General features: G+C 37.4%; 1 protein-coding gene across 8 annotated transcripts; it reads right to left on the reverse strand.

The window, feature by feature from the left end:
• Window positions 1-27,613, reverse strand: LOC127790021 (uncharacterized). 8 transcript variants are annotated; one of them, XR_008020714.1, is made up of 12 exons: window positions 26,832-27,612; window positions 25,186-25,308; window positions 25,034-25,094; window positions 8,855-8,925; window positions 4,670-4,734; window positions 4,493-4,537; window positions 4,312-4,392; window positions 4,077-4,144; window positions 1,094-1,142; window positions 926-984; window positions 639-799; window positions 84-411 (listed from the first exon to the last, which is right to left on the reverse strand). XR_008020714.1 is itself a non-coding variant. In XM_052319230.1 (11 exons), the coding sequence occupies exons 2-11, from the start codon at window positions 25,295-25,297 to the stop codon at window positions 342-344; spliced, it is 780 nt and encodes a 259-aa protein (XP_052175190.1). In that variant the 5' UTR covers window positions 25,298-25,308; window positions 26,832-27,611; the 3' UTR covers window positions 84-341. The 8 variants fall into 8 exon arrangements, 6 of the variants coding, with proteins under 6 accessions (XP_052175190.1, XP_052175189.1, XP_052175192.1 ...); XR_008020715.1 differs by lacking the exon at window positions 4,312-4,392 and having other exon boundaries at window positions 1-411; window positions 26,832-27,613; XM_052319230.1 differs by lacking the exon at window positions 926-984 and having other exon boundaries at window positions 25,189-25,308; window positions 26,832-27,611.
• Between the last annotated feature and the right edge of the window lie 73 nt (window positions 27,614-27,686).

Below are 27,686 nucleotides of genomic sequence, written 5' to 3' on the forward strand. Positions count from 1 at the left end.
TAAAGGTAAAATAATAATAATAATAATTTGGCCCAACTCATCAGGCCAAAATAAATTTGTTGCAAAAATAAAACCCAACGTAATTAACATGCAATATAATGATATTTTTTATAGAAAATATTACCATACCAAATATCTGATCTTAAGTATCTGCAGGCAGACAGCAGTAACATACCTACTAGCCCCATTGCCGGAAACTCGGACGGATATCTCAAAGGAAAACAAGCAATTCGCCGCCGCCGGAGTCCGTCCGATTCACGGGCGGCAAAAAATCTGATATCGCGGTCTGAACTGAAGAAGAATCCTTCAGCTTGGTCCATACCATATAACCTCATCTGCACCTACGCGTCGATCCTCCTCAGGGTGTTAACATAAGTATAACTGGATAACAAAACAAAAAGTTTCCGGAACCTGCAGCAAAGAAGAAGCAGCATCGATGTCCAATGGATTTCAGAATGGATGTTTTAGGATTGGCACGAAAAATGAATCATCTAGCGGCAACCAACCAAGCATCAATTATGTCCTAGAGAATTTGTAGAAATGTAGCGAGAATTCCCGTCTAAAGAAACAGGAGGATGGATTTCAGCTTTCTTTTATTTTTCAACCCTTTTGAGATGGATATATGAAAGCATACGTACCAAACCCACTGGCTTTTATGCTGTGCCATTGCATTGTAGCTTTTAACCGGATTCTCATTCAGCATGCAATGTGAATCTTCGTGTTGATGGTACATGGCATAAACCAGGGAGAACCAGATATCAACTGGTCCACAGTACTTGCGAAATATGTTAGTACTAACCTGAAAACAATGAGAAGATAATTCGTAGTTGGAACCAAGAAAATCAACCAAGTGAGCTATAAGTCTTCCTACATATATATATATATATCATATTCTTCAAGAAATATTTCATAATAACCCTTTCACCTTGTCCATAGACATGTAACCAAAATACTCTGCAATGCTGGGCCGACGAGGAAAACAACCTTAATATTTGGAGATAGAGAAGCAGTTGAATCTTTTGTTGACATACATCAGTAAGAGTGGATTATTGTCCAGAAAATTTAGTATATGGAGAAAGAAGAGAATACTTACAAGTTCCCAAGCTTCAACATCTCTTTTTGTATTATTAAGCAGGAGCTTGCTGCTTGCAGAACAAGGGGAAAAAGGAGTTAAAATATATAAATTTGACATTGTAGTTGCTCTTTTCCAGCTATGCAGACTTAATCTTAGTAATAGCTACGCAAGGCCATGCTAGCAATCTACATCCAGCATAAAAATATACAGGAACAGTACTGCCAGTTCCAGAGGCTTCTGAAGATGACACATCTCTCTGCTCAGTTTCTGAAATTATATCAGTGTCCTTTCAGTCTTAATTTCTGGTAACAAATTCCCAACCCTTAACCAGATGCTAAAATAAAACAAATAAAATAGATACCATAATTTCTGTATTTTGCCCGTACTTTGCCCATACTACCCTTGAATAATCTAACTAAAGGGATGACATATCAAGCCTTCATTCCACTAGGTGGTTTTTGGCTACATAAATTCTAGCTCCCTAATTATATCCAAACAAAATGGACAAGGTTAAGAAAAGTTCTAACAGGATATATCATAGTTAATCATTCAGTGAGAATGATTATATAGCTTGTAAGTCATGTATAGACGTAGATTTTATACAAATATGATTAAAATGTAACATAATAATATTAAAATAAAAGGTCACAATTTCAATACCTTTAATTTTACACATACCATTCACAGAAAAATCATATGCCAGAGATAAGAAAACAACATACCCTCTACCACTATGTGGGGTCAGCTATTTTTGATTCAACAAGTTCTACATTGGTTGTGGATCGGGTCAACATGTTTGCATCCAAAGAGTGTCCATTACCTCTACCATGTCCTTGGTACAGTATCCGTGCCTCCAAAACATTAACACCTTTACCATCCAAACTATATCTGTGCCTCCTAAACATTAATGTCACAAAACAGAGGCCAAATTGTGGCCGATTTTGCTGTAGATTTAATTACTATTTATTGTTTTCTCTTTGCTGTTTTTAATTGTAATTTTCCTTTTCCAGCTGATAGTTAGTTAGAAGGTACAGCCAGGTGTAAAGGTGGTTAGAATAGGACAAAATAGTTTGTTATAGGAGTTATGATCTGCTGTGGCAGCACCCTAGAGCAAACTATATAAGCTTGGGGCTACTCCAGTAAGAGATATCGAATATTTTGAATCAAGAATCCGACTCATACTCTCTCTCAAACTTCTCTCTCTCTCTCTCTCATTCTCTTCTCCAACCCCTCCCATTCTTTTCACGGTTCTTCAACCATCCCTTCTAATTCACGTTGAATTAGAAGGATTACTACTGTCACAACATAACTGTGACAATTAACACCTTTACCATCCAAACTACATCGATAGCCATCAACTATCAGGCCAATCTCCAATGACCATAGCCATGGACCAAAACAAGTAGCACTCACATAACAGGAGTTACAGAACTACCCATCTAAGCTTGTCAGTGGATCGGGTCTGATTCAACTAATCTAGATCTACTCATCCAGACCTGATCCATTTAACTGTTGGATTTAATCTGACGGACTGATAGCAACTCTGCCATGCCAAAGGGGACATTGGAGCCTTGCAGGAGCACTAAGGTGAAGAAGATGCCAGTAAGGTTGATGGATGAGCAGGGAATGAGCATTAGAAGAGGAGAGTGACAGTGTTGTAATTAAGGAGAAAGAGGAATGGCATATATGTAATAATAGAGTTGGTTAGGAGCATGTGAGAAGCTATTGGATGACGACCAAATGCCCCTGGCAGTTAAGCGTATGCATAAGAGCAGGGCATTTTGCAATTGGAGATCAAGAAATATCAAACAAATCTTCTTATTCCTTCTACAAGTCTCTATTCTCTTCCTGTTCTTCTTCTTCTTCAAGCTAGGCGTGATCACTACCCTGAAGTGAGACCTAACACAGACCAATATAATTATTGGATCAAATCGAGATCAACCCATACTATTTTTGCAAAGAAAAGGTTTTTCTACTTTCCAAATGTTATTCTCCTTAAATTGTCCCTCCCTAGATCTCTCAAGGTTTTACCTCTATTTTTCCACAGTTTGAGCATGGCCATATTTTTATTTTATTTCAATTTTTCTTTACATTAATATCTACTCCATCCCAGGTTTAGTCCTATCTGCATTACCTGAAAATCAAAGAATGTGTTGAATTGGTTTTTGAACCACAATACTTCAATATTTTAGAGTTTAATGGGATTCTTGTTCTATAAATTGTTGCTAAAATATTCCAATCAGTGATCATCTTCTCTACATGATCAGTTCACCAGGGCCTTTTTCAAAAAAAAAAAAAAAAAAAAAATCTTTTTCCTTATCTTAAAATTTTATTTGTGTCCTTTGATGAAGGTTTTGCTTTTGTTCTGATAATTAATCTAAACTTCTCTACCCCAACCTGTTTTATTTTTTTTTCTTTTCCATAAATTTTCCTTTGGGGATATGCTGAATTTTAGCTTGTTGAAGTTTTTCATTTTGTTTTGATAACTAATCTAAACTGCTCTACCTCAATGGTCTTTTTTCCTCTAAATTTTCTTTGGGGATATGCTGGATTTCAGTTTGATAAAGGTTTTGTTTTTGTTTCCATAATTCATCTATTCTCGGCTTGTTGGATTTTTTTTCCTTCTGTTTTCCTTCTATTTCTGTAAATTTTCTTTGGGGATGTGTTGGATTGTAGTTTGATAAAGGTTTTCTCTCTCTCCTTTTTTTTTTTTTTCTGGTTTCTTCTTAACATTCAACCATGCAGTCGTTGCGATATGTGTTATTCCAAAAAAAAAAACAGAGAAATTATAGAATATGCAGTTAAAACTTTTTGTGTATATAATGCACATGGGAAGCTAGATATGTATGGCATCTATATTTTCTGTATTGATATTTTTACTTTTTGATGTTAAATGTGCTTAGAATACATAATATAAGTTTCTTTGAACAAAAAAGTCAGGAAATTGATTGAGAAAGTTCCAGAACAGGAATATATATATATATATACAAAATCAACATACCGTATCCCATGATTCACGTCACGATGATTACAGTGACCCGAAACACCATAGTCATCAAAAGTAATTATCTGAAAAAACCATATAGAAAAGGTAATCTAAGGAACATAACACATTTGTGCATTTTGAATCATTCCTGAATTCAATCAATCATCCATTGAAGACATTCCAGAAAGGACAACTTCATAAATAAACTCTGGAGAACAAAGCATGAATGAATAATACAATCAAAACTTACCAAATCAGTGGCATGACTAAGAATTTCCTCTTCAATTATATTTGCCAATAAATTGAGGTTCCATACTTTGCCAAAACCGTCCTAATAATGACAATCTCTTTACTTTTAAACTTTTGACTCAATATGCATTTCAAACAATTCCAAAATATGAGTAGGATCCTCAAATGGCAAGAAACAAAACCTGCAAATGGGGGTGGTCCAGAATCTTTACTTGCTGGAGTGGAACCTATATTAAAATATTTCACTATTTAAAAAAGAGTATAATAAGTGTACTACATTTGAAAATATTAAAGGAAAAAAAAATTACTATCATTGCATTACACTAGGAGACAAACAAGCCTGTAAGCAGAGAAATAACCTTTAGGATTGCAGAAGCCTTATAGAGTTCTTCTTTCCTAATGCTTCCCATCCCATCTGCATCACCTACATAAAGGACAAATTATGAACATCCAAGCAAAACCAGCACACAGGAAATAACTAAACAAGTCCTATGGTTTATTTTCCTTCCCCTTTTTTTTTTCTTTTTGGGGAGAGGGGGACCCTGTTGAACTCAGATTTTTAATCTGCACCATTGGTTAGATTTTTCTTTCCACAAATCTCATAGTCAGTTCATTACCGGTTAGTTTGTTAACTAGAAATATATTACCGACCAATATTACAGCAGTATCAAGCCTCCTCAAAAGATATGAGACAAAAAAACTCATGTACATGCCCTGCCCAACGCTTAACAAGGACCCCACCCTATTTGATGTTCACTAAGTTAATACCCAGTAATCAATAGAGACATTGTTTCCTGATAAAGTAGTAATAAGATGGAATAGATTATGAACCAACTTCCCTTATGTAGAACCCTATAGACAAACCCAAGCAAACGTCCCTTATTTAGCACACATTAAGAAAATCTTAAACATGAGAAGGTGTCAAGACCTAGTCTTGAATCAAGGGCTTTTAGAATAGAATTGAGAAGGAAGAATGGAAGAAAGAAACAAAAAGAGAACAGAGAGAAAGTGAAGGAAAACAGAGAGAAAATTGAGAGAGAAATGAGAAACTGAATTCAGTACTTGATTAATTCTCCAAACAGATTGGTTAACTTTATATATAGCTAACCAATCAACAATTACAAATCGGTTACAGGTTGTAACCAATCCTCTACAGAAATAATCTGCTACAGATGACATACAAAATAAACTGCTACACCCATCATGACCCTAGGGGCGCTACTGTAATTGAGCTGCAAATATATTGTTATGATTCTGTTAGATGCACATGGGTGCTATTAGGCGCACATGGTTACTGTTATTCTAGAATATGCCTTCAGTTACGATAGCCAGCCTATGCCTATAAAAGGCTACTTGTAAGGGGGTGAGGATTATGTGAATGACAATTGAATCTTTCCCCTCTACTATTTTGTTCTCTCCCTCCCTCTCGAACCCTGTGTTCTTTCCCAATTCTTGCTGTTCTCCCTCTTTCAGTCTAACTCTCCCTCCATTTTCTCTCTAATTCTCAAGTTCTACCCTAAATAGCCACTGTCAGATCTTAGGATCTGACAATACCCTACTGAAACACTGAAACCCTAGGAACTTGACATTTTCCCGCCCTTGAAAATTTTCTTGTCCCCAAGATAAACAAAGAAGCTGAGCAGCACAGGGAAATTGATTGTATACTGGTAAAAATTTTATCTCTATCAGACACAATAGAGAGTGGAATTCCATGCAATTTCACCACTGAATCCATAAAGTTTGGCTACTTCTTGGGCAGTAAAAGGATGAGAAAGGCTCAAAAAGTGAGCAAATTTTGTGAATCTGTCCACCCCTACCAAAATTACATCCTTCCCTTACTGATTTCGGCAATCCTTCTATGTAGTCCATGGAAAGGCTCGTCCAAGCCTATTCTTGAATTTTCAGTGGATGTAATAAACCAGGTGCAGCCATATTTTCATGTATGCAACATTGACAAATATCACAGGCTAATACATAGTCAACCATAGCCTGTTTTAATTTGGGCCAACAAAATAACTATTTCACTGTATGGTATGTAGATCTGATGCCTGAATGACCTAAGGGCAAACCATGTAAAGACTGTAATATTTGAGTCCTTAAGCTAATTATTATCTCCTACTACAAGTCTTCCCTGAAACCAAAGTAATCCATTACTCAAAAGTATAGCCTGGTTTGCTAGTTGGATTGATAGAGAGTTGGGTTAAGAGATCTTGTACCCAAACACTAGACGCATAACTAGCAGTTACTTCTTGTAGCCAGTCTGGAATTACTGAAGTAATGGAAGCACAGTAACCTTCCTCAAATTTCCTAGACAATGAATCAGTAGCCAAATTGTCTTTCCTTGGCGATATTTTATAATATAGTCTAAGCCTAGCAACTTTGACATCCCTTTTCGTTGTAACCGTGTATGGGGTTGTTGAAGGAGAAATTTTAGGCTCTCATGATCATTTCTAATTATGAACTGACCTTCATCCAAATAATGGCGCCATTTCTCCACAGCCACCAAAGCTGCTATCAATTCCTTATCATAAACACTAAGTCCCAAGTGTTTTGGTGCTAACGCCTGACTTAAGAAGGCTAATGGTTTCCCTTCCTGCATCAAGACTGCCCCTACTCCTTTATCACTTGCATCGGTTTCAAGAACAAAGGGCTTTGTGAAATCTAGAAAAGCCAAAACTAGAGCTTGTGTCATAACTTTCTTTAATTCAATAAAGGTTGCCTCTGCTTGAAAACTCGAATGAAATCCATCTTTCTTCAACAGCTAGGTTAAAGGTTTACTTATAAGCCCATAATGTTGAATAAACGGTTTGTAGTAACCAGTCAGTCTCAAAAACCCACATAAAGACTTGACTGTAGTGGGCCTAGACCAGTCCACCATAGCTGCAATCTTCTTCGGATCTGTACTCACACCTTCTCCTAAGATAATATGCACAAAATACTCCACGTGGTTCATAGCAAAATTACATTTAGACTTCTTTAACATACAACTGGTTGAATCGAAGGACTTCAAATGTAGTCCTAAGGTGATCAAGGTGTTGGTCCAAAGATTTGCTATACACTAGGATATCATCAAAGAACACGAGTATGAAATTTCTCAAATATGGACTGAAGATATGGTTCATTAGGCTTGGAAAGTGGCTGGAGTATTGGTTAAACCAAAGAGCATGACTGTAAACTCATGAAGACCTTCGCTGGAGCATTGGTTAAACCAAAGACTTGTTGAGAGGCTAATTTATCTGTCACACACTCGATTAGATATTGCCTATGCGATCAACGTTGTGAGTTAGTTCATGCACAATCCCAAGAAGACACTCCTCCATGTAGTATATCACACTCTTTAGTACTTGAAAACACATATGGGTAAGGGGATCCTATTCAAGAAGGATACAAGCCTTAGTCTTGAAGCTTACACGAATGCCAACTATGTAGGCTCCATCGTTGATAGGAGATCAATATTCAGTTACTGGACCTTTGTTGGGGGAAATTTGGTCGTGTGGAGGAGCAAGAAACAACCAATAGGGGCTAGATTGAGCATGGAGGCTGAGTTCAGATCCATGGCACTAGGCATTTGTGAGCTTGTTTGGCTCAAGATATTATTAGAAGATCTCAAAATTAAGTGGGAAGGTCCTATGAAATTATATTGTGATAACAAGTTAGCCATTAGCATTCTTCACAACCTTGTTCAACATGATTGGACTAAGCATGTGAAAGTAGATTGACACTTTATAAAAGAAAAGATCAACAGCGGATTAATTTGCACACCGTATATCCCATCTAGAGACCAACTTGCTGATGCTCTCACTAAAGGACTATCCGATCATATGTTTCAGAAGATTGTTGGCAAGCTGTGAATGGTAAACGTAAACCTATATTCTCCAACTTGAAGGGAAGTGTCAAAATATCTCAAGAATCCTTTTATCTTAGGCAGTGTATAGTTTGGAATATTCAGTTTCCAAATTTACTTGATTAGATTGATTGCAAATTATTAGGAGTTTCCAAAGTTAGTGATATGATTGGATCTTCTCTGTGTATTATATATAATGCATGTAAAGTTGACATAATCAATATAGTGAAATTGCATTCTTCATAGTGACAAGTCAAAGTGTCTCTCTACTTAAAAATTTAGACATAAGGAAATACTGAAATTTAAGCGCTAATCAATTATGGCCAATAAGAAGTATCATATACAAGAGGAGCATCCACAATGCATGAGACTCCCCATTTTGAGAGGGTCAAAAGAGGGTCATCTTTTTATGCAACCCTTGTTTTGCAAGGAGGCTTTTCCACAACTAGAGCACGTGACCTTCTAGTCACAAAGGAACAATTTTACCGTTGCAACCAATACTTGCCTCAAAATATACAAGATATACCACATAATATTTAGACTTAGCACTTGGTAACATAAAAGTTCATAGACTACCATGCTAACATTGTTCAATGTCGAGATAGTACAATTCAAGCCAAAGCCATTAACAAATAAGAACATATATTGGACTAGAAAGATACACTATTACACTTTAATATACAACTATGGCAGTTCTTACCAGTTGATATGCACAGCATGCGCAAATTATGCCGCCTTGACATGAGATAATTAATTGTTGGAGTAAAAAACCTGCAAAACACAAATATCATTTTGATGAAAAGTAAAATCATAGTCCAAAACCTAGTAAAATTTTCATCATATAGAGTTTGAATGAATGTGAATAAAAGTGTAGATGATCTTACAAATTTGAAGGTCAAGTTATTTCAAGAAAATATCAATTGAAATATCTTGGAGCAATGGCTCAAAAAAAAAAAAAACAAAAACATGTTGGGGATATTACTCACAATGAAGGCAGGATGGTTAAAGAGGAGAAATATTTCTAGCATTTTATGCAATTATAGAATTTGTTCTAATTAAAAATAAGTTTGGATGGTTATAAAATCATCTTTGTTTGTTTGGCACAAGATGCTTGTAGTTAAGTACCAACATATGCAAATATGAACATAATAACTGATGAGGATGTTATAGTACATATAAAACCAGACAAAAAATAAAAAAAAAAGAAAAAAAGAAAAGAGGTTACCCATAATAAAGTTAAAGTGATACATATTTAAGATAAGATATGTGAAATAAGTTATTGGAGGACAAGAAGAGAGGAAAAGGGAGATCGAAGGGAAAAACTCATTCAATTCTATCAAGCTAGGGTTACAAGCATTTATACTAAAATACTATAACTACTATGTACAAGTTACCTAAGCTAGGTACAAGGTACAACTAATACATGCAATTCCTAATACGATAGGATATCGTATGGTTTGTGCAGGTTGTGTTGCTGCATCGTTGCATGTAGTCATTAGGAGCCAGTCGAGAGTTGTGTTCATGTTTCCTGACCCGAGGTCTTTGCATCTTTAGGCATTTCTGAATTTGATTATTGTTTGTCGTCATATTGCGTCCCTAGAACTCGAGGAAAACCATAACACAGACTAAGACTCAGTCATACACTCATCACAGATTCACATGGCACAACCCTTGGACTAGCCGATGTCCACTCCTCGGTCCTTGCACTCTAAATCAGAACAAACTATAGAAAAATCTGAACAATATTGGGATGACAAAGAGTTAGCAAACTAGAAACCTCCTAAGATAGAAGCTAACTAGATCTATCACAAATCAGCCTTTGACTTCAGATCTCTTCTTGCTATCAGAATGGCAGAAAAAGTTATTCCTTTCTCTACTACCACCCTTAGAGGATCAGAACACTTTCAGACGGTACACCTACTGTCTGGGAAAAACCTGAGAAAATTCCATAATCTTGGTTATAAGTTCTTGCACATAGGTTTGGTCCAAATAGGATTAAAGCCCTTAACACTACGAGGGATTAACAATTCCTTATGTGTTGCCCTTTGCAAGACATACCAACTACCAGAACTCTATCATTAGTATGGCAGAAACCAGCCTTTATAATGGTCCGATCTATATTAACTGTTATCCAAACTTCACTGTCTCCCTAATGGATCAGCATGTGGAAAAGGTCCTAACCCTTAACATCCAAACTCGTAACTATGAGTTTCTTTCAGGATCAATCCTGTACTCAATCATCTATAGGATCCATTATAGAATCCTAACTACAGGATTAAACCCTCGTTACAGGTCCCAATTAGTTCTATCAGGACATACCATCTGTTATGAGGCAGACCAGAGAGTAAACATGTTTACTCCACGAACCATCAGACACGAGGAGATCAACTTCCCTGAAGATTGGAACTTTGACCAAGTCACTGAACCAGCCCCTCCTCCACAAAACTCAAATATCAGGTTCATCAGCCAAGATCCATCTGGATTTGTAACCAACAGATTCGATAGATCTAAGAGTATACCTAGATCTAGGACAGTTTATCTAGAAGAGGTAAATTCTTCTGATAACTACCCAGGAGAAACTAGTAGTAGGAAATCCTTCCATAATACTAGGACTCACATCAGTAACATCAGTAGAAGTCAAGGATTGGCACAACCAATCTATGAGAATGAGCAAGACATGTCACCTAGCCATAGTGATATGCATAATGCTTACCATCTGAATGTATTAGAGAAACCTTTTGAGACAGACATCCCGTCTCTTAAAAAAGATTTCTTTAGTGCAGAAAATAGGAACTTCCGTGAACACTATGATAGGTGTTTTACCTAGGAAGAAATCAAAACCCATAAGAATCAGTGGCATCAGACTATGAACCTTCTCAGGACTAATATCCCCTTCTTTAGGTGGCTAGTAGAACATGAGAAATATATTTAGATGCTTGAAAATAAGTTATCAATCCTTAAAAAATTAGACGCCTATAAGCTTGCTACAGGAGAAACAATAGAATCAACCCAACCTCCTCATGTAGAACATGTGGTTAAAGGACATGGAGCCAATACCAGAGTATTAGCTTCACCCTTTAAACAGATAAACACGCCGAATAACAAAGATTTTGTGGCACTTAAGGATGACATTGATAAAGTAATCAAACAAAACAACTTTATCAGTGAATATCTTCTCCACCTAGGGAATAATCCAAAAAATCTCTTGACCCAGGAGAATCATTCTCTACTCCCATAACCAGTGCTTACAGGTTCACAACCGATGAAAACCTACCCAGTAAGCCACCCAAAACCTCAACAAAGAAAATATTCCAACAAATAGAAGAACAATTAACCAAACTCAAAATATCATAAAAGACTGTCAATAACCTTCAAAAATATCAAGACCCATATCTCTCTTCTAACAACGAAGACGAGATAGTAGAATATCTCTCCCCTGAAGAAGAGGATGAGATCACAGGTTGTATTAAAAATCAAATGCTACTCTCACAAATAGAAATCCACTTATCAGAGATGGGAGTACCAATCAAAAATATCAATACCCTTAAACAAAATCCACAAGAAGAACCTAAAATCCCATATAAAAAAATACCAAAAGAAAAACATTAAAATAAAACCCCATGAACCGCCTCAAGAAAAACAAACTCAGAAAGAACAAACCCAAGAGATATCTCAAACCTGTGAGATACCTCAAAATAATCAACAAGAAAATAATAAAAAATTAAACCCTAAATAACTCAGCAAAATGACCTGTTTCTACTGCAAACAACAAGGTCATGTTTCAGCTAACTGTGAAACAAGAAAACTGACATAGAAGGTAAAAGACTTAGAAGAAAAGAAGAAAGAAAACTTAAAAAATATGCAAAAAAGAATAACCTCAATATCTCTGACCTAATCAACCCAAAAGAAAATCTAATTGCTCTATCAGAAATAGGTGATCTCAACAATCAATCTCAAAACACAGATCATCAAGAAAATGGTAATCAAGATCAGTTCCCTTTAGAAACAACCCTGAAAACCCATATCATATTAGGCTAAGGAAGAGAATTTCCCCTTAATACCCAAATCAGACATATATCAGCATCCTTCTCTATTGTATTTGAGTCACATATCTCCATCATTTGCACTAGAGGTTGAATCAATATTAGGACATCATCAGTCGCTCATATCAATACCATATCAGGATCAGATGAGGGAAAATCAGTTTGAAATTTTAAAAGTTTTATTAAAATTTTATCTTCTATCTTATATATCAAATCAGAATTTCTTAATAATAAATTATAAATCAATAAAAATAGTATTATTAGCTATTTTCAATTTTATCAAAAAATGTTTTATCCCTAATTTTTTCCTACAGAGAACTTTTCTTACCAGCATATTAGACTTTTTGTAAAACCCAGTCTTTATATTCGAATTTAACCTCAAACAATCAGTTCATCCTTTCATTCCCTCAGATATCAGAATTAGCCCACATCATGGTCCAACTAGACAAGGCCACAAAGTCTGTCCAGGACGACCAACCTACTCATGCCCAGGGTAAAGGTCTGGCTAGTCCATAGCAAACGGCTCGTGGTAAAGACTTATCAAATCTGTTAGAATGGCTGGAGGCTTTGCCAAAAAGCCCAAAAACCCGTAAAATGGTGGTCATACGATCCTTACGGGGTAGGTATAAGATGGGCGATCCAACAGTTGGCTCACTATCAGATGAAGTCAAATATCAGTTCCTTGTTGAATATGGGAGACCTGGACCATATTACTTGTATAAGGAAATCCAATATACCATCTCTCCATTCATATACGAATGGTTGGAAAGAAGGAGAATCAGAATTGTTCGGAAATTTTGCCCCAACAATATCAGTCTATTAGCAAATATTATAAATAATATTACCATCAGAGTTTGCTTGGCCGAATCATCAGATCGACACCTTCTTAGTCTTATGGATAACTTGGTTTATGGTCATTCTTGTAGGAATCAGAAGAAAGCCATCATGAAAGAAACCAGAAAACCAATCCTATCAGCTCAAGCCTCTACTTCATTAGTAAAACAAACTCGTAGATTCACCACATCAGATAACTTACCCTTTAAATATCCACCCTTGAATCCTACCACACCATTGAAACCAATGACACCTTCCTATCTATCAGCAACATGTCCATCATCATCCACCTCATCACCAGAACCAAAATCCATTTCTATACAAAAACCCTCCTATCAGGTTAAACTTATCTTCATATCATTCATTCCATTATAAGGACAATTATTATCAGAAACTTATCAGAATTCCCCAATTAAACTAGCCAAAACCATCATTAACCCTGACAATTACCAAGCTTCACTCAATTTACCCTCTTACTGGTTTTATGAAGATATCCTCACAGATACCAAGTCCATTGACATCTCTATTGTCATGGATAGAAATGAACCTAATGAAATTGCATTCATGAAGGTTAAGATCTGTAGGGTACTAATTCTATCAGACTGGAGAATTAACCCATCAACAACCAAGGGATTTTCCAATAATCTCGATTCAAAAGAATATGCCTATTGGGATTATGTTACTGCCTGGACTAATCTCTTGTTCCGACAAAATAAAAATCAAAATTTATCCTAGTTCTTCTACTTTGATAAAACCTTTAATTCTCCTATCCCAGATTGGTGGGAAAAGTTTGGACCTACATCAGATATTTTACCATCAGATGTCTAAGAGACCTATCAGTTATTCCAGAATGAAGCCTTACTGCCTACACCATGGAGTAATTATCCAATATTATTTTACTATTACAGACAATTTAATATTTTGTGGATTATGGCTCTCGACTTCACTATTTCAGTATTACTATCAGCATCAGATGTTCCTATCATCAACACCAGGAAATGGCTAATACGCCAGATCTAGGTAAAATGGTGGGATAATTTCGTTACATCCAAAATTAGCAAATCAGTAGTCTTTGTTAAGTTTTGGAAAAAAATAACCTTACTGTCTCACTTTTTTATTCACTAGAAAAACTTGATTTATACAAGCTTCTTTACAAAAATAGGAAACAACTAACTTTAGAAAAGAATCCTAGGATCTATACAATTTAGGATACAACCAAGATAGGAAACATAATCTAATCTAGAAGATACAATTTTACTTTTAGGAAATAATATATACAGTCAATCAATTTAGGAAACATAGATAATCAATCACCAATCAATGATTGAATCATTTCATATCAGCTGTCATCTTTCCCAATACAGAAACATTACTCTTGCTGCTGTTTCTTGTTACTTAGGGAAACCCTAGTTGCTGACACTCCCCCTCAAGATTGAGCGTGTATATCTTGCATCTCAATCTTGCTTATCATCCTGTTAAACACTGGTGTAGGCAGGCCTTTAGTTAGCATGTTTGCTAACTGATCTTGTGATGAGATGTATGGTGTGCATATCAGCCCACTATCCAATTTCTCCTTGATAAAATGTCTATCTACTTCAATGTGCTTTGTCCTATCATGTTGAACAGGATTATGAGCGATATTAATTGTCGATTTATTGTCATAGTAGAGCTTCATAGGCGTAGTCCACTCAATCTTGAGATCATTTAGAAGAATTTTTAGCTACAATAATTCACACATACCTAGAGCCATGGAACGAAATTCTGCCTCAGCACTTGACCTAGCCACCACATTTTGTTTTTTGCTCCTCCAAGTTACCAAATTGCTTCCCAACATAGTACAATATTCGGAAGTAGATCTTCTATCTACAACAGAGCTTGCATAGTCTGCATTTGTGTAGGCCTCAAGGGTCATAGCTTCTCCCTTTTTGAACAAAATGCCTCTTCCAGGTGCTCCTTTTAGATAGTGGAGTATTCGATACATAGCTTTAAGATGGACTTCCCTTGGGTTATGCATGAATTGACTAACCACCCCCACAGCATAGGCTATATTTGGCCGAGTATGGGCCAAATATATCAGCTTTCCAACCAGCCTTGGGTAAACTCCCTTGTCAACCTTATCTCCTTCTAGAGCTTCTCCCAACTTATGATTTGGGTCAATAGGTGTGTCACTTGCTTTGCAGCCTAGCAATCTGGTCTCCTTTAAAAGGTCTACCACATATTTTTGCTGAGATATGAATATGCCCTCTTTAGAATGAGCCACCTCTATTCCCAAGAAATATTTTAATCTTCCCAAATATTTGATTTCAAACTCCTTTAACAAGCACTCCTTTAATTGAGTCATCCCTTCTTTGTCATTGCCAGTAACAACAATATCATCTACATACACAATTAACACAGTTACTCCCCCTGTGGCCGAATGTTGAATAAAAAGAGTATGGTCTCCTTGGCTTTGTCTATACCCCATGCCAAGCATAACACTCGTGAATCTCCCAAACCAAGCCCGTGGGGACTGTTTCAGTCCATATAGGGCTTTTTTTAGTTTGCATACAACCGGCCCTTGTGTGGCTATTTCATAACCTGGTGGTATTTCCATATATACCTCCTCCTCTAGGTTACCATGTAAAAATGCATTTTTCACGTCAAACTGATGCAATAGCCAACCTAGATTAGCAGCTAACGAAAGAAGGATACTAAATGTATTTAGTTTAGCCACCGGTGCAAAAGTGTCCAAATAGTCTACCCCATACACTTGTGTATATCCCTTGGCAACTAGTCTTGCTTTTTATCGATCTAGAGATCCATCAGACCTATATTTCACAGTATAGACCCATTTACAATCCACTGGATGTTTTCCTTTAGGCAATTTTACCACTTCCCAGGTCTGAATTTTTTCCAAGGCTGTCATCTCAGCTTCCATGGCATCCTTCCAATTCTTATTCCCTATAGCTTCAGAAAAACTTTTTGGAATAGGGATGGTATGTAGGCTGGTAAGAAAGGTTTTATGGGTAGGAGACAACTTAGAAAAGGAAAGAAATAGGTGTAATGGATGCTTGGTACAAGTTCTTTTCCCTTTTCTTAGAGCAATGGGCCAATCAAGGTATCGGTATCTGGTTGGACAATAGCTTCAGCAGATTTTGTAGAGCTCATATGAGTCATATCAAGAGAATTGGTTGCGAGAATACCTGGTGATGACTCTAAAATGGCAGGATTGTCAGTGTTATTCCTACTTGTAGAGACCGTAGGACTAGGACTTGTAGAGGATGCAGGAGCTTGCATAGGACTAGATTCGGTTTTATTCCTCCTTGAGTATACCTGCATAGGCCGAGTAGAAGGTGAAGCTTTCTCAGGTGTCATGTTTTTCGAGTCTTTCTGTTTAGGAGATGGGTTCAAGGATAGCAGATTAGGGTCAGGAAGAAAGGAGGAATCCCTATTAATCAAGGTCTGATTTTGTTCTAAAATAGTTGATGATCTGAAGTACGACTCATTTTTAGCAAAGGTAACATCAGCAGATACAAAATATTTCTTTGAAGGAGGATGATAACATCGATAGCCTTTTTGTGTAGATGAATATCCAATAAATACACATTTTAAGGCACGAGGATCTAGTTTCCCTCTATTGGCTGTTGGAATATGAACATAGGCCGTACACTCGAATATTTTGGGCTGCCAATTACTAGTCACATGGAAGTCAGGAAAATGATTCATCAATAGTTGAATAGGACTTTGAGATTCTAGGATTTTGGATGGCAATCTGTTGATAAGAGTGGTGGCAGTTAGGGCTGCTTCTCCCCAATAATGTTGAGGGGCATTATGGTGAAAAAGAAGTGCTCGAATAACAACTAGAAGATGACCATTTTTCCTCTCGACCACCCCATTTTGTTGAGGGGTGTAAGGACAAGAAGACTCATGAATAATACCTTTTTGTTGAAAGAAAGCGGATAGAGTGTGATTGAAGAAATCTAACATTATCAGATATAAACCGCTTTACATTTACCCCAAATTGAGTCTTAACCATGTTGTAAAAATTGGGGAAAACATGGCTTACTTCTAACTTGGCTTTCAACAAATATAACCACACCACTCTAGTACAATCATCAACAAATAAGACAAACCATCTTGTCCCAGAAATATTGGGAACACTTGATGGACCCCAAATGTCACTATGGATTAAAGAGAAGGGGAAATCAGTCCTTTTATTAGAAAGAGGGAAAGAAACACTTTTATGTTTGGCAAGTTCACAATCAGCACAATGAAAGTGACTAAAATCCAGACCTTTAGCTAAATTAGGAAACATTAATTTGAGAGTAAGAAAGGAGGGATGACCCATTCTATAATGTTGTAACCACATCTCATCCTCGTTGGATTGAGCTAGGCATGACATAAGAGGAAGAGACTTCTTCTTGTCTGGCCCTACTGATTCCTCGAGGTAATAAAGCCCCTCTTTAGCCCTAGCAAGCCCAATCATCCTCTTCTTGCCCTGTTCCTGTATCTCACAGACATTGGAATAAAAAGATACACTGCAATTAGTATCCTCAATAAGTTTTTGAACAGATATAAGATTAGCAAATAATTTGGAGACATGAAGGACATTCTTGAGGGTTAGGTGATCATTGAGAAGAATATCTCCTTGACCAGCAACGGTAATGAGTGAGCCATCTGCCATTGTAATTTTTTTAGAGCTAGGACAAGGATTATAGGAAGTAAACAATTGTGGATGGGATGTCATGTGGTCTGAAGCACCCGAGTCTAGGATCCAACAATGTTGGTGTAAAGTTTCTGAAGCATGTAGGGAAAAAGTGTAGGAAGCAATACCTATGAGAGCAAGAGAGCTATCTTTTTCTGCCTTTTTGTCTAGAGATCCCAGAAAATGTTTTAGTCTTTCAATTTCTGCCTTGTTAAGTTCAAGAGACTGTCCCCCATGCTCCAATCCTCTTGGTTCCAGTTGCTGACTGTTGGCTGTTGCTATATGCACTTGACTCCTTGCTGGTCCCCCTCTAGATGGCTTTCCATGAAGCTTCCAGCACTTCTCTATGGTGTGCCTAGGTTTTTTACAAAAGGTACACCATAAAGAATCCCTATCCACTGGTTTCTTTTCATCCCTAGGGCCTTTGTTTTGATTATGAATTTTTAAAAACACTAGGGCAGAACTCTCATCGGAGATAGCTTCTAACATCACACCCCTTCTCCCTTCTTCTGCCCTTATTAAGGAGATTACCTCATTCAAGGAAGGTAAATCCTCTTTGCCAAGAATCTGCACTCTGACCGCATCAAATTCACTGTTGAGGCCGGCCAAGAAATCATATATCCGCTCCTTTTCAACAAATCTCTTATGGAGTGTAGCATCCTCACTACATTTCATCTTCAAACATTGGTAGTGATCTAGCTCTTGCCATAGAGTTTGCAACATATTTGCATACTCTGTGATGGTCTTCGAGCCTTGATCTAGCTCTTGCCATAGAGTTTGCAACATATTTGCATACTCTGTGATGGTCTTCGAGCCTTGTTTGGTTGCTGCCACCCTTGCTCGTATTTCATAGATTTGGGCTGCATCTTTAACCTTGGAATAGGTCAAGTTTATGGCCTCCCAAATATCCTTGGTTGTGGTAAAAAACATGACAGTGTCATTGATCTCTGGAACTATGGAATTTCAAAGCCAGGACATTACCAAGGAATCTTCCTCGTCCTATGCTGCAAACACTAGATCACCTTCTTTTGGGCCCATTCCTAACAAGTGGCTAAGCTTCCCCTTCCCTTTAAGAAATGTCCAAATCAGCTGTGACCACTTTAGGTAATTTTTCCCATTCAAACGATAGGCTGCCTGGAGAGACTGCAATTCGCCTCCCAAGGTCCCATTTTGAGTTCCAGCAATTGGAACTTCTGAGGTATGGCAGGAATTGGCTGTATCTGATGTAGGTTCTTGGACGAAAGACATCTCTTGGCCAAGATTCAGATGACAAACAAAAGATGGGAAGACTGGTAAGGATAGGCTTTGTAGATCCCAGAGAATTGTAGAACAAAAATAATCCCTAGGGCTCTGATACCATGTTAAGTTTTGGAAAAAAATAATCTTACTGTCTCACTTTTTTATTCACTAGAAAAGCTTGATTTATACAAGCTTCTTTACAAAAATAGGAAACAACTAACTTTAGGAAAGAATCCTAGGATCTATACAATTTAAGATACAACCAAGATAGGAAACATAATCTAATCTAGGAGATACAATTTTACTTTTGGGAAATAATATATACAGTCAATCAATCTAGGAAACATATATAATCAATCATCAATTAATCAATCACCAATCAATGATTGAATCATTCCATATCAGCTGTCATCTTTCCCAATACAGAAACATTACTCTTGCTGCTGTTTCTTGTTACTTAGGGAAACCCTAGCTGCTGACAGTCTTAAAGTGGTTCCATTGTAATCCTAACAAAGGAAAGAAATCAAAGACTAATCAGGAGCTCGACATGCTTAAACATCAGTTAATGGCTTGCATGGCCCAAGCCAAGACTCCAAATGAATCTGCTAAAATTCTATCAGAAGTCCTGGAGTAGACAAAATCCGTTAACATCCAAATCAGATACAGATGATGAAGAAACTCAAGCTCCAGACTATGATTCGGATGATCCAAACTCTTGGTTTGACAACTCGGGTTTCTAATCTCTATCAGATCTAATGCAGGTTTTGCCTTATCCTGAAGATCAACAATCAGATAATCACCATCATATCTATAGACTGTTCGATACAGATCAGCACACCTGTCCGATGCAGATCAGCTCGAATCCTATCAGCCTTATCAGAAACTTTGACTATTTTGTCAAAGAGATCAGTCTTATCAGCGGGAATCTTCATCTTTATCTGCAGCCTTATCAATTGCGTAGAAAAGTGGCATGCCAATGACAAGTTACTATTTGTCTTGCAAAAAAGTCTAGGAAGCTATCCATTCGTAGCTTTTATCATGCCAATCAAGGCCACTAGAAGACAAAATTGAAGCTCCCACATTATTATTGGTTACTGTAGCGGGTATTGTTAGCACTATTCAAATTGATGTATTTGATACTAGCATATCTGATAGTTTGATATTGGGAGTATTAAATTTATCCCACCATCTAATCTTGACATATCTAATAAATTGATTGGAAGAATCTGATGTTGGAAAGGCTGTGAGCGCATATGATAATTTAGGCTCCCGATAATAATAAAATATGGGATGAGTAAGCCTTTAAAGAAAAGTTTTGTTTCGATAATACTGATAATCACCTTGTGATTCTGAAGGAAAGATGTTAGGTGAGGGACTAAACTTTTCCCACCAATTGAGCCACCATTTTGGGAAAGATGATTGAAGTTGTTCTCAAAGTAAAAGATCCATGGGATTTTTTGGTACTTGTTTTGCCTGAAAAGGATGTTAGTTCAAGTAGTCATATATTCCCAATATGAGTAACCATAAGGATTGGACTTCTAGGCTGATAAAGTTAAAATTTGACAAATCTTAACTTTGATGAAGGTTATTTGGTGTGGGTGGTTTGTGGAGATGGAAATGGATATGAGAAAGAATGGCTTCATAGTAGGTATAAGAGGGATCATCCAATGTCGAATGGTTTAATAGGGGATAATCAAACTAATGGTTAATTTGAGGATGAGAAAGAGAGGTTTTGGTATCAGAGCCAAGGGGATATCATATGGTTTGTGCGGGTTGTGTGTTGCTGCATCGTTGCATGTAGTGATTAGGAGCCATTCGAGAGTTGTGTTCATGTTTCCTGACCTGAGGTCTTCACATCTTTAGGCATTTCTGAATTTGATTGTTGTTTACCGTCATATTGCGTCCCTAGAACTGGAGGGAAACCATAACACAGACTAAGACTCACTCATACACTCATCACAGATTCACATGGCACAAACCTTAGACCAGCCGATGTCCACTCCTCGGTCTACACTCTAAATCGGAACAGACTATAGGAAAATCTGAACAATATTGGGATAACAAAGAGGTAGGTAACCAAAGACTCCTTAGCATGGAAACTCATCAGATCTCTCACAAATCAACTTTTGATAGTGAGACTCCTCCTTATCATCTTGATCTAGAGAAACCCTTTGAAATAGATATTCCATCTGTCAAAAAAGATTTCTTTAAGGAAGAATAGTGCTAAACAGTAGCGCTACAGTACTCGCTACAGTACTCACTACAGTAACTAGCAATAATGTGGGAGCTTCAATTTTGTCTTCTAGTGGCCTTGATTGGCATGATAAAGGCTACGAATGGATAGCTTCCTTGACTTTTTTGCAAGACAAATAGTAACTTATCTTTGGCATGCCACTTTTCTACACAATTGATAAGGCTGCAGATAAAGATGAAGATTCCTACTGATAAGACTGATCTCTTTGACAAAATAGCCAAAGCTTCTAATAAGGCTGATAGGATTCGAGCTGATCTGCATCGGACATGTGTGCTGATCTGCATCGAACAGTCTATAGATCTGATGGTGATTATCTGATTGTTGATCTTCAAGATAAGAAAAAACCTGCATTAGATCTGATAGAGATTAGAAACCCAAGTTGCCAAACCAAGTATTTGGATCATCCGGATCATAGTCTGGAGCTTGAGTTTCTTCATCATCTGTATCTGATTTGCATGTTACGGATTTTGTCTGCTCCTAGATTTCTGATAGAATTTTAACAAATTCATCTGGAGTCTTGGCCTGGGCCATGTGAGCCATTAACTGATGTTTAAGCATGCCGAGCTCTTGATTAGTCCCTGATTTATTTCCTTTGTTCCAAAACTTAGGATTACAATGGAACCACTTTGAGACTACTGATTTGCTAGTTCTGGATGTATCAAAATTATCCCACAATTTTACCTTGATCTGGCATGTCAGCCATTTTCTGGTGTTGATGATAAGAACAACTGATGCTGATGGTAATACTGATATAGTGAAATCGAATGCTATTATCCATGAAATATTAAATTGCCTGTAATAGTAAAATAATATTGGATAATTACTCCATGGTATAGGCAGTAAGGCTTCATTCTAGAAGAACTAATAGGCCGCCTAGGCATCTGATGGTAAAATATCTGATGTAGGTCCAAACTTTTCCCACCAATCTAGGGTAGGAGGATTAAAGGTTTTATCAAAGTAGAAGACCCAAGATCAATTCTGATTTTTATTTTATCGGAACAAGAGATTAGTCTAGGCAGTAACATAATCCCAATAGGCATATTTTGCTGAATCGAGATTATTGGAAAATCCCTTGGTTGCTGATGGGTTAATTCTCTAGTCTGATAAAGTTAACACCCTACAGATCTTAACCTTCATGAAGACAACTTCATTAGGTTTATTTCTGTCCATGACGGTAGAGATGTTAATGGACTTGGTATCTGTGAGGATATCTTCATAAAACCGATAGGAGGGTAAATTGGGTGAAGCTTGGTAATTGTCAGGGTTAATGATGGTTTTGGCTAGTTTAATTGGTAGTTGAGGCCCGATTGAGGTGGATTAACCCAATCCTCACGACCTCTTCTTGTCATAGTTTCAACCTCATCCTCCTGTTCTACTTCAATTTCAGATGTCCCATTTCCCTGGTTCACCCTCTCATTATGTAAAATCAGCTCTGTTCTAGTTTTAGGGGGAAAGTCAGGGGCCATTCTTACTTGATTTTGTTGGGTAAACATCAACATGAACTGTTGAAGTTGGTTTCCCATCTCTTCCCTCATCTGATTTAGTCTGCCTTCTAGCCTCCGCTCTAGTCCGCCTATCGCATCATAGTTCTTCTCAGTGCCCCGTTCCGATTGGTTCACCCGGTTATAGAACTCCCCCATGGCCGAATTAACTGCTAGAGTTGTGACTCCATATTCTTCATACAAGTCCCCTCGGCCATCTCTCACGTCTACCAAATGTCACTACCAAATGTCACTGCTATGTTGTGACAGTAGCAACTCTTCTAATTCAGTGTGAATTAAAAGGGTGTATTGGAGAACAATGAAGAAGAATGGAGGGAGAATGAAGAAGGGGGAAAGAGAGAAAGATAAGAGAGAAAAATTTGAGAGAAGAAGAGATCAGATTTCTTGATTGATTCTTGATAGATTCTTACTGTAGGATTCAAGAGCTTATATAGTTTGCTCTATGGGTGCTACCACAGCAAATCACCTCTCCTATAACCAACTATTTTGTCCTATTCTAGTCACCTTTACACCTGACAATACTAGCTAACAAACTACCCAGCTGGAAAAGAAAAATACAATTAAAAGCAGTAAAAGAATTTAGCAATACAATAAATAGCAACAAAACCAGCAGCAAAATTCAGTCTCCTTTACGTCCCATGATAGATACTTGGTTGAATTGTTCAATTCTTTATTTTGTTTATCATATATGCTTTGTTAACTTTATTCTATGCTTAATGCTTGCAATTGTTTGGCCATCAATTATTTGATTTGAGATTCTTGGGAAAGATAATTAATGAATATATACCATATGTGCGCGTGCAATCAATGAATATATATAAGTGGTGCAAGCTTGTATGTTCATTAATTTGAATGTTTAATTTTAGTGAGTTCTTTTAATATTGATTCACATAGGAATATAGAGGATTAAATTAATTGAATATACTTTCAATCCTTGGAAGAGATTGGTGAATACCTTAGTGCATTCAATTGACAATAGCTTGTGATATAACCTAATCAAGATTGAACCAATTTATCAAGTGGATTTGCTAGGTGAAATTAATTGCCCTAGACCTTTAAACCATTGAATTTACTTAACCTTAATTTGACTAGGTTAGATAATTAGGTTTTTGCTTTAATTTTGTTAGTTTCAATTCACTCCTAATCTAATAATTAGGTTTTAGTTTATTTTTAATCAGTTGTTCAAATAAAGTTAATCCTAGATAATTTTAGTACTTAATAAGATTATTACAAATCCTCTTGGGAACGATACTCTTACTCATTCACCATACAACTTGTTGACTGTGTATACTTGCACATTTTTGTGTGTTGCATATCCCACAACAATGGCTGATACCATGTGAAATGATATAAAGAATAGAGAGAAAAGATGAGAGGACAAGAGAGATTGGAGGGGAAAACTCATTCAATTCTATTAAGCTACAGTTACAAGCATTTATATTAAAACACTATAACTGCTAAGTACAAGTTACCTAAGCTAGGTAAAAGGTACAACTAATATAGTCGACGAGATTCATAAGACATGTCTAAGATTATTCAAAAATACAAGGAGATCCAATAAACACATGTGAAGAGAGTGAATGAAATGGAACAAATTTGTAGCAAAAGAGATAGCGTAAGACCAAAAGAAACTTAATGAATAATTATTAGACATGACATGAAGTAAAATGACCTAACAAAAGATATGAATTATGGATACAAATAATTAACAAGCTAGAGTCCATATGGAACCCCAACGAGTAGCATTAAAGCTTGATGTCATGTTCTTATAGAGTTTGAATCAACTCAGTCTATCTAAGTCTCAAAGTTGAAAGCTCAATGATATTTGAAAAAATTACATTTATTGGCTCTCCCAAGTCTAATGTCGAAAAAGGTCAATCTGTCAAGTAACAGGTTTGATTTTGAGAAGAAAAATTGTGCAAATAATGCCAGGGTTGTCTTTGCACCTATTCTACTAATTCCAGAGCAAAATTGCTAGGACCCACTAGCATAAAGTAATAACTTCTTTTCTTTTCTTTTCATTGATAAATAATCCTTCTTTTTATAGAAGATAAGCATGTATGTAGTCACAATATCACCTAGTTATCTAAAACAAAAGTTGGCACAAATAATCAGAATACCATTTAAATGGAATTCATATGAATATCTTAAATTTGTTGGCAATGGAATTAAGGAAATATACTGCAAACATGATTCTTTCAAGGAGAAGTACGAATAAGGCTTGAAACAGGTTCAACATAAACAGAATTTTCAAAGCATAAAACATGTAGCAGATTTAATTGCAAACCACAAACAGGACATCCAAGAAAGTTCAAAAGCTTACATAGACTCGTCATCTGGATGGGCAATGACCAGCAAGACATTCTTCTGACCAAGGCCTCCACCTGAATTTGATAGAAAGCTGTTACTAAACCTGACTGACAAAAGCCTAAAGAGAATGTTTAGTTGGAAAATGATTATCTTGATTTGTCTAACCACCATCACTCAAGAATGTAGCCTTGGAAGATGAGTATGACGAGTAGAGGATCTTGCACAGAGAAGCTACCCAGAGTACAAAAACTGAAACAATGACCATAAACCACGCCATCTAGCATGCTCCTATAACAAGTAGGGGGAAGTTACTTGGTGACTGCTAATGTAAATGAAGTATATGGACATACTTTGCATAACCAATCATAGTGTAGTGTAGTGGACTTTATACAGGAATTATTCAGCCAAACACTTCATCAAACAAGTGAACTGGATAAGTTACTACCAGATCATACTTGGGTTTAGAAGGTGATATTGACATGAATCAGCTATAGGGTAAAACTAATAAATATTAAATTGACTAGGAAGTGTAGAAATATAAACAGAGGGGAAATGTAAAAGGATAAACATAACCAACGTATGAATGAACCAACAAATAAAATCAAAAAATATGAAAAGAAAATGTTTCCACGGAAAATTCTCCACCAACCACAAGTGTCTATCCAAATTAATATGTGCAATATATATATGTTAAGAGTCAAATGTCATTAGGGCTGTTAAAACTCTAATCAATTTTTTTCTCTTCTCCTTGGTGAAGATTTCCTTTATTCACAGGCAATTGCAGTTAATAAATCGTTAGAATTGGGAGCACTGGCAGCCTAGTAATCCTCACAAGAAACCGATCAAACACCCCTCAACACACTCTCAACTCACCTGGCCAACATACAACCAACACAACAGATAATAAAGAACAGAAACAAAAGCATAAACAGAACAAGAAAGACAATCAAACCACATGAGGAGACACTGGTTTTTATCCTAGTTCATGCCACGAAAATGGCACTACATCCAGCCTTGAAACCACCACCGAGCAGCCTTCTTTATTGATGGATAATAGTATAGGACTTTCCCTCTTCCTCTCTCCCACAATACAAGCTTTCCCAAGAATGTACAAGACTATTCTAACTCACAGCCCTCACACTCTCTTGGCTCTCATGAAAACAGAAAGAGAATATGTAATATTTAGACCCTCAGCCCCCCCTGCCCTATTTATAGAAAATAGGGTGATATTTCCTAGGCTGGTTATGACATTACCAGATTTTCCCTCCGTTAATAACTAATATTACAAGAGTGCCACCCGCCTATCAACTACCCCATAACCGCATATAAAACACTGCACATAATCCTATCATTAACTCTAGACAATCTTCAACATAAATAATCAAAGTCAGTGAACCAAACCGAGGGCAGCCCCTCCTGAGTCAAGGCAAGGCAAGTGGACACCATACTGAGGCAATGCCCTAGAACCCAACTGAGGATGGATCTTCACAAAAACTTATCTTTTGATGACTAAGCTTCGAAATTGCCAAAATAAATAAGAAATGTATAAAAGCACACTGAGCAAAATCCGAACTTACAGGACAGGCATTTCCAAGAGATAATCAAGCGCATAGATAGACAAAATTGAGAAGTTTAAACTATAATCATTGTATATCTCAATGCCCATTCTTACAATAATCCAAAAGCTTTCCTTAGTCTCCCAATTGTAAAAGTTACTGTAAAAAAGCACCTCCCGCCCGCCGGGGGGGGGGGGGGGGGGGGGGGGGGGGGGGTGTTGTGTGGGATGGAATTCGGAGAGATTATTTTATTACCGTAACCGCAACGGGGATTGAGCTTGGCCTAGCTGATCACGGTGGAACTGACATTTAAATAGGAAATCAACCTCGGGTCCCGGCTATCAGAAAAACACACACCCAAAACGGAGGATCACAGAATGCAACACAAGAAGGAGCGAACCAAGAGCTTGAGCGAAGGAACAGGCACTGGTCTTGACCCTACCCCCAGAAGGGGGTTCTAATCTAAGACCCTTAGGGCAATTAGAGTGAATTAGTGGAGAAGGGGAAAAGTCGTCGTCGGCGATGGAGGCGTGGATGACGGCGGCGAACGGCGATGGAGGCTTTGATGGCAGCGGCTGCGTCGGAGGCGAACTGCGATGGAAGCGGTGGCGACAGTGGGTTGTAACGGCGAGTTGCGGAAGATGGAGATGTGATTTGTGATAATAGGGGTGATGAGGATGCCGACTCTTTACATGAGAAAAGGGGGTCGATGTTGGGCAGTCGCAGCTCCCAAATGAGGCTGAGATTATTCAGTTAATTGAGATGGAAGCCAAGGGGGGCGTGAGTGAACAACTGGGACGAGGCCACAAAGTCAAGCAAACTTCATCGCGATTGAAGGACTATGTCATTCACACCCACCGTCCAATGTATAAGCCCCTTCACCAGTTTACCTCATCAGTCACAATCCTCAGGTACTCCTTATCCTATAGCACATTATGTGAATTGTGATTATTTTTCTTTTTTTTTTGGGCAATCGTAACAGCAGGACATGAACTGCAGCGTCGGTTGCAAGAAAGAGAGAAGTCGTGGGCGGCTAATACAAGGCGAGAGAGAGAGAGAGGGGGGGGGGGGGGGGGGGGGGGGCGTTATGGGGTTGCAGTGACACGTGAC

This window comes from Diospyros lotus, chromosome 14, assembly GCF_014633365.1.
Source record: "Diospyros lotus cultivar Yz01 chromosome 14, ASM1463336v1, whole genome shotgun sequence".
NCBI lineage: Eukaryota > Viridiplantae > Streptophyta > Magnoliopsida > Ericales > Ebenaceae > Diospyros > Diospyros lotus.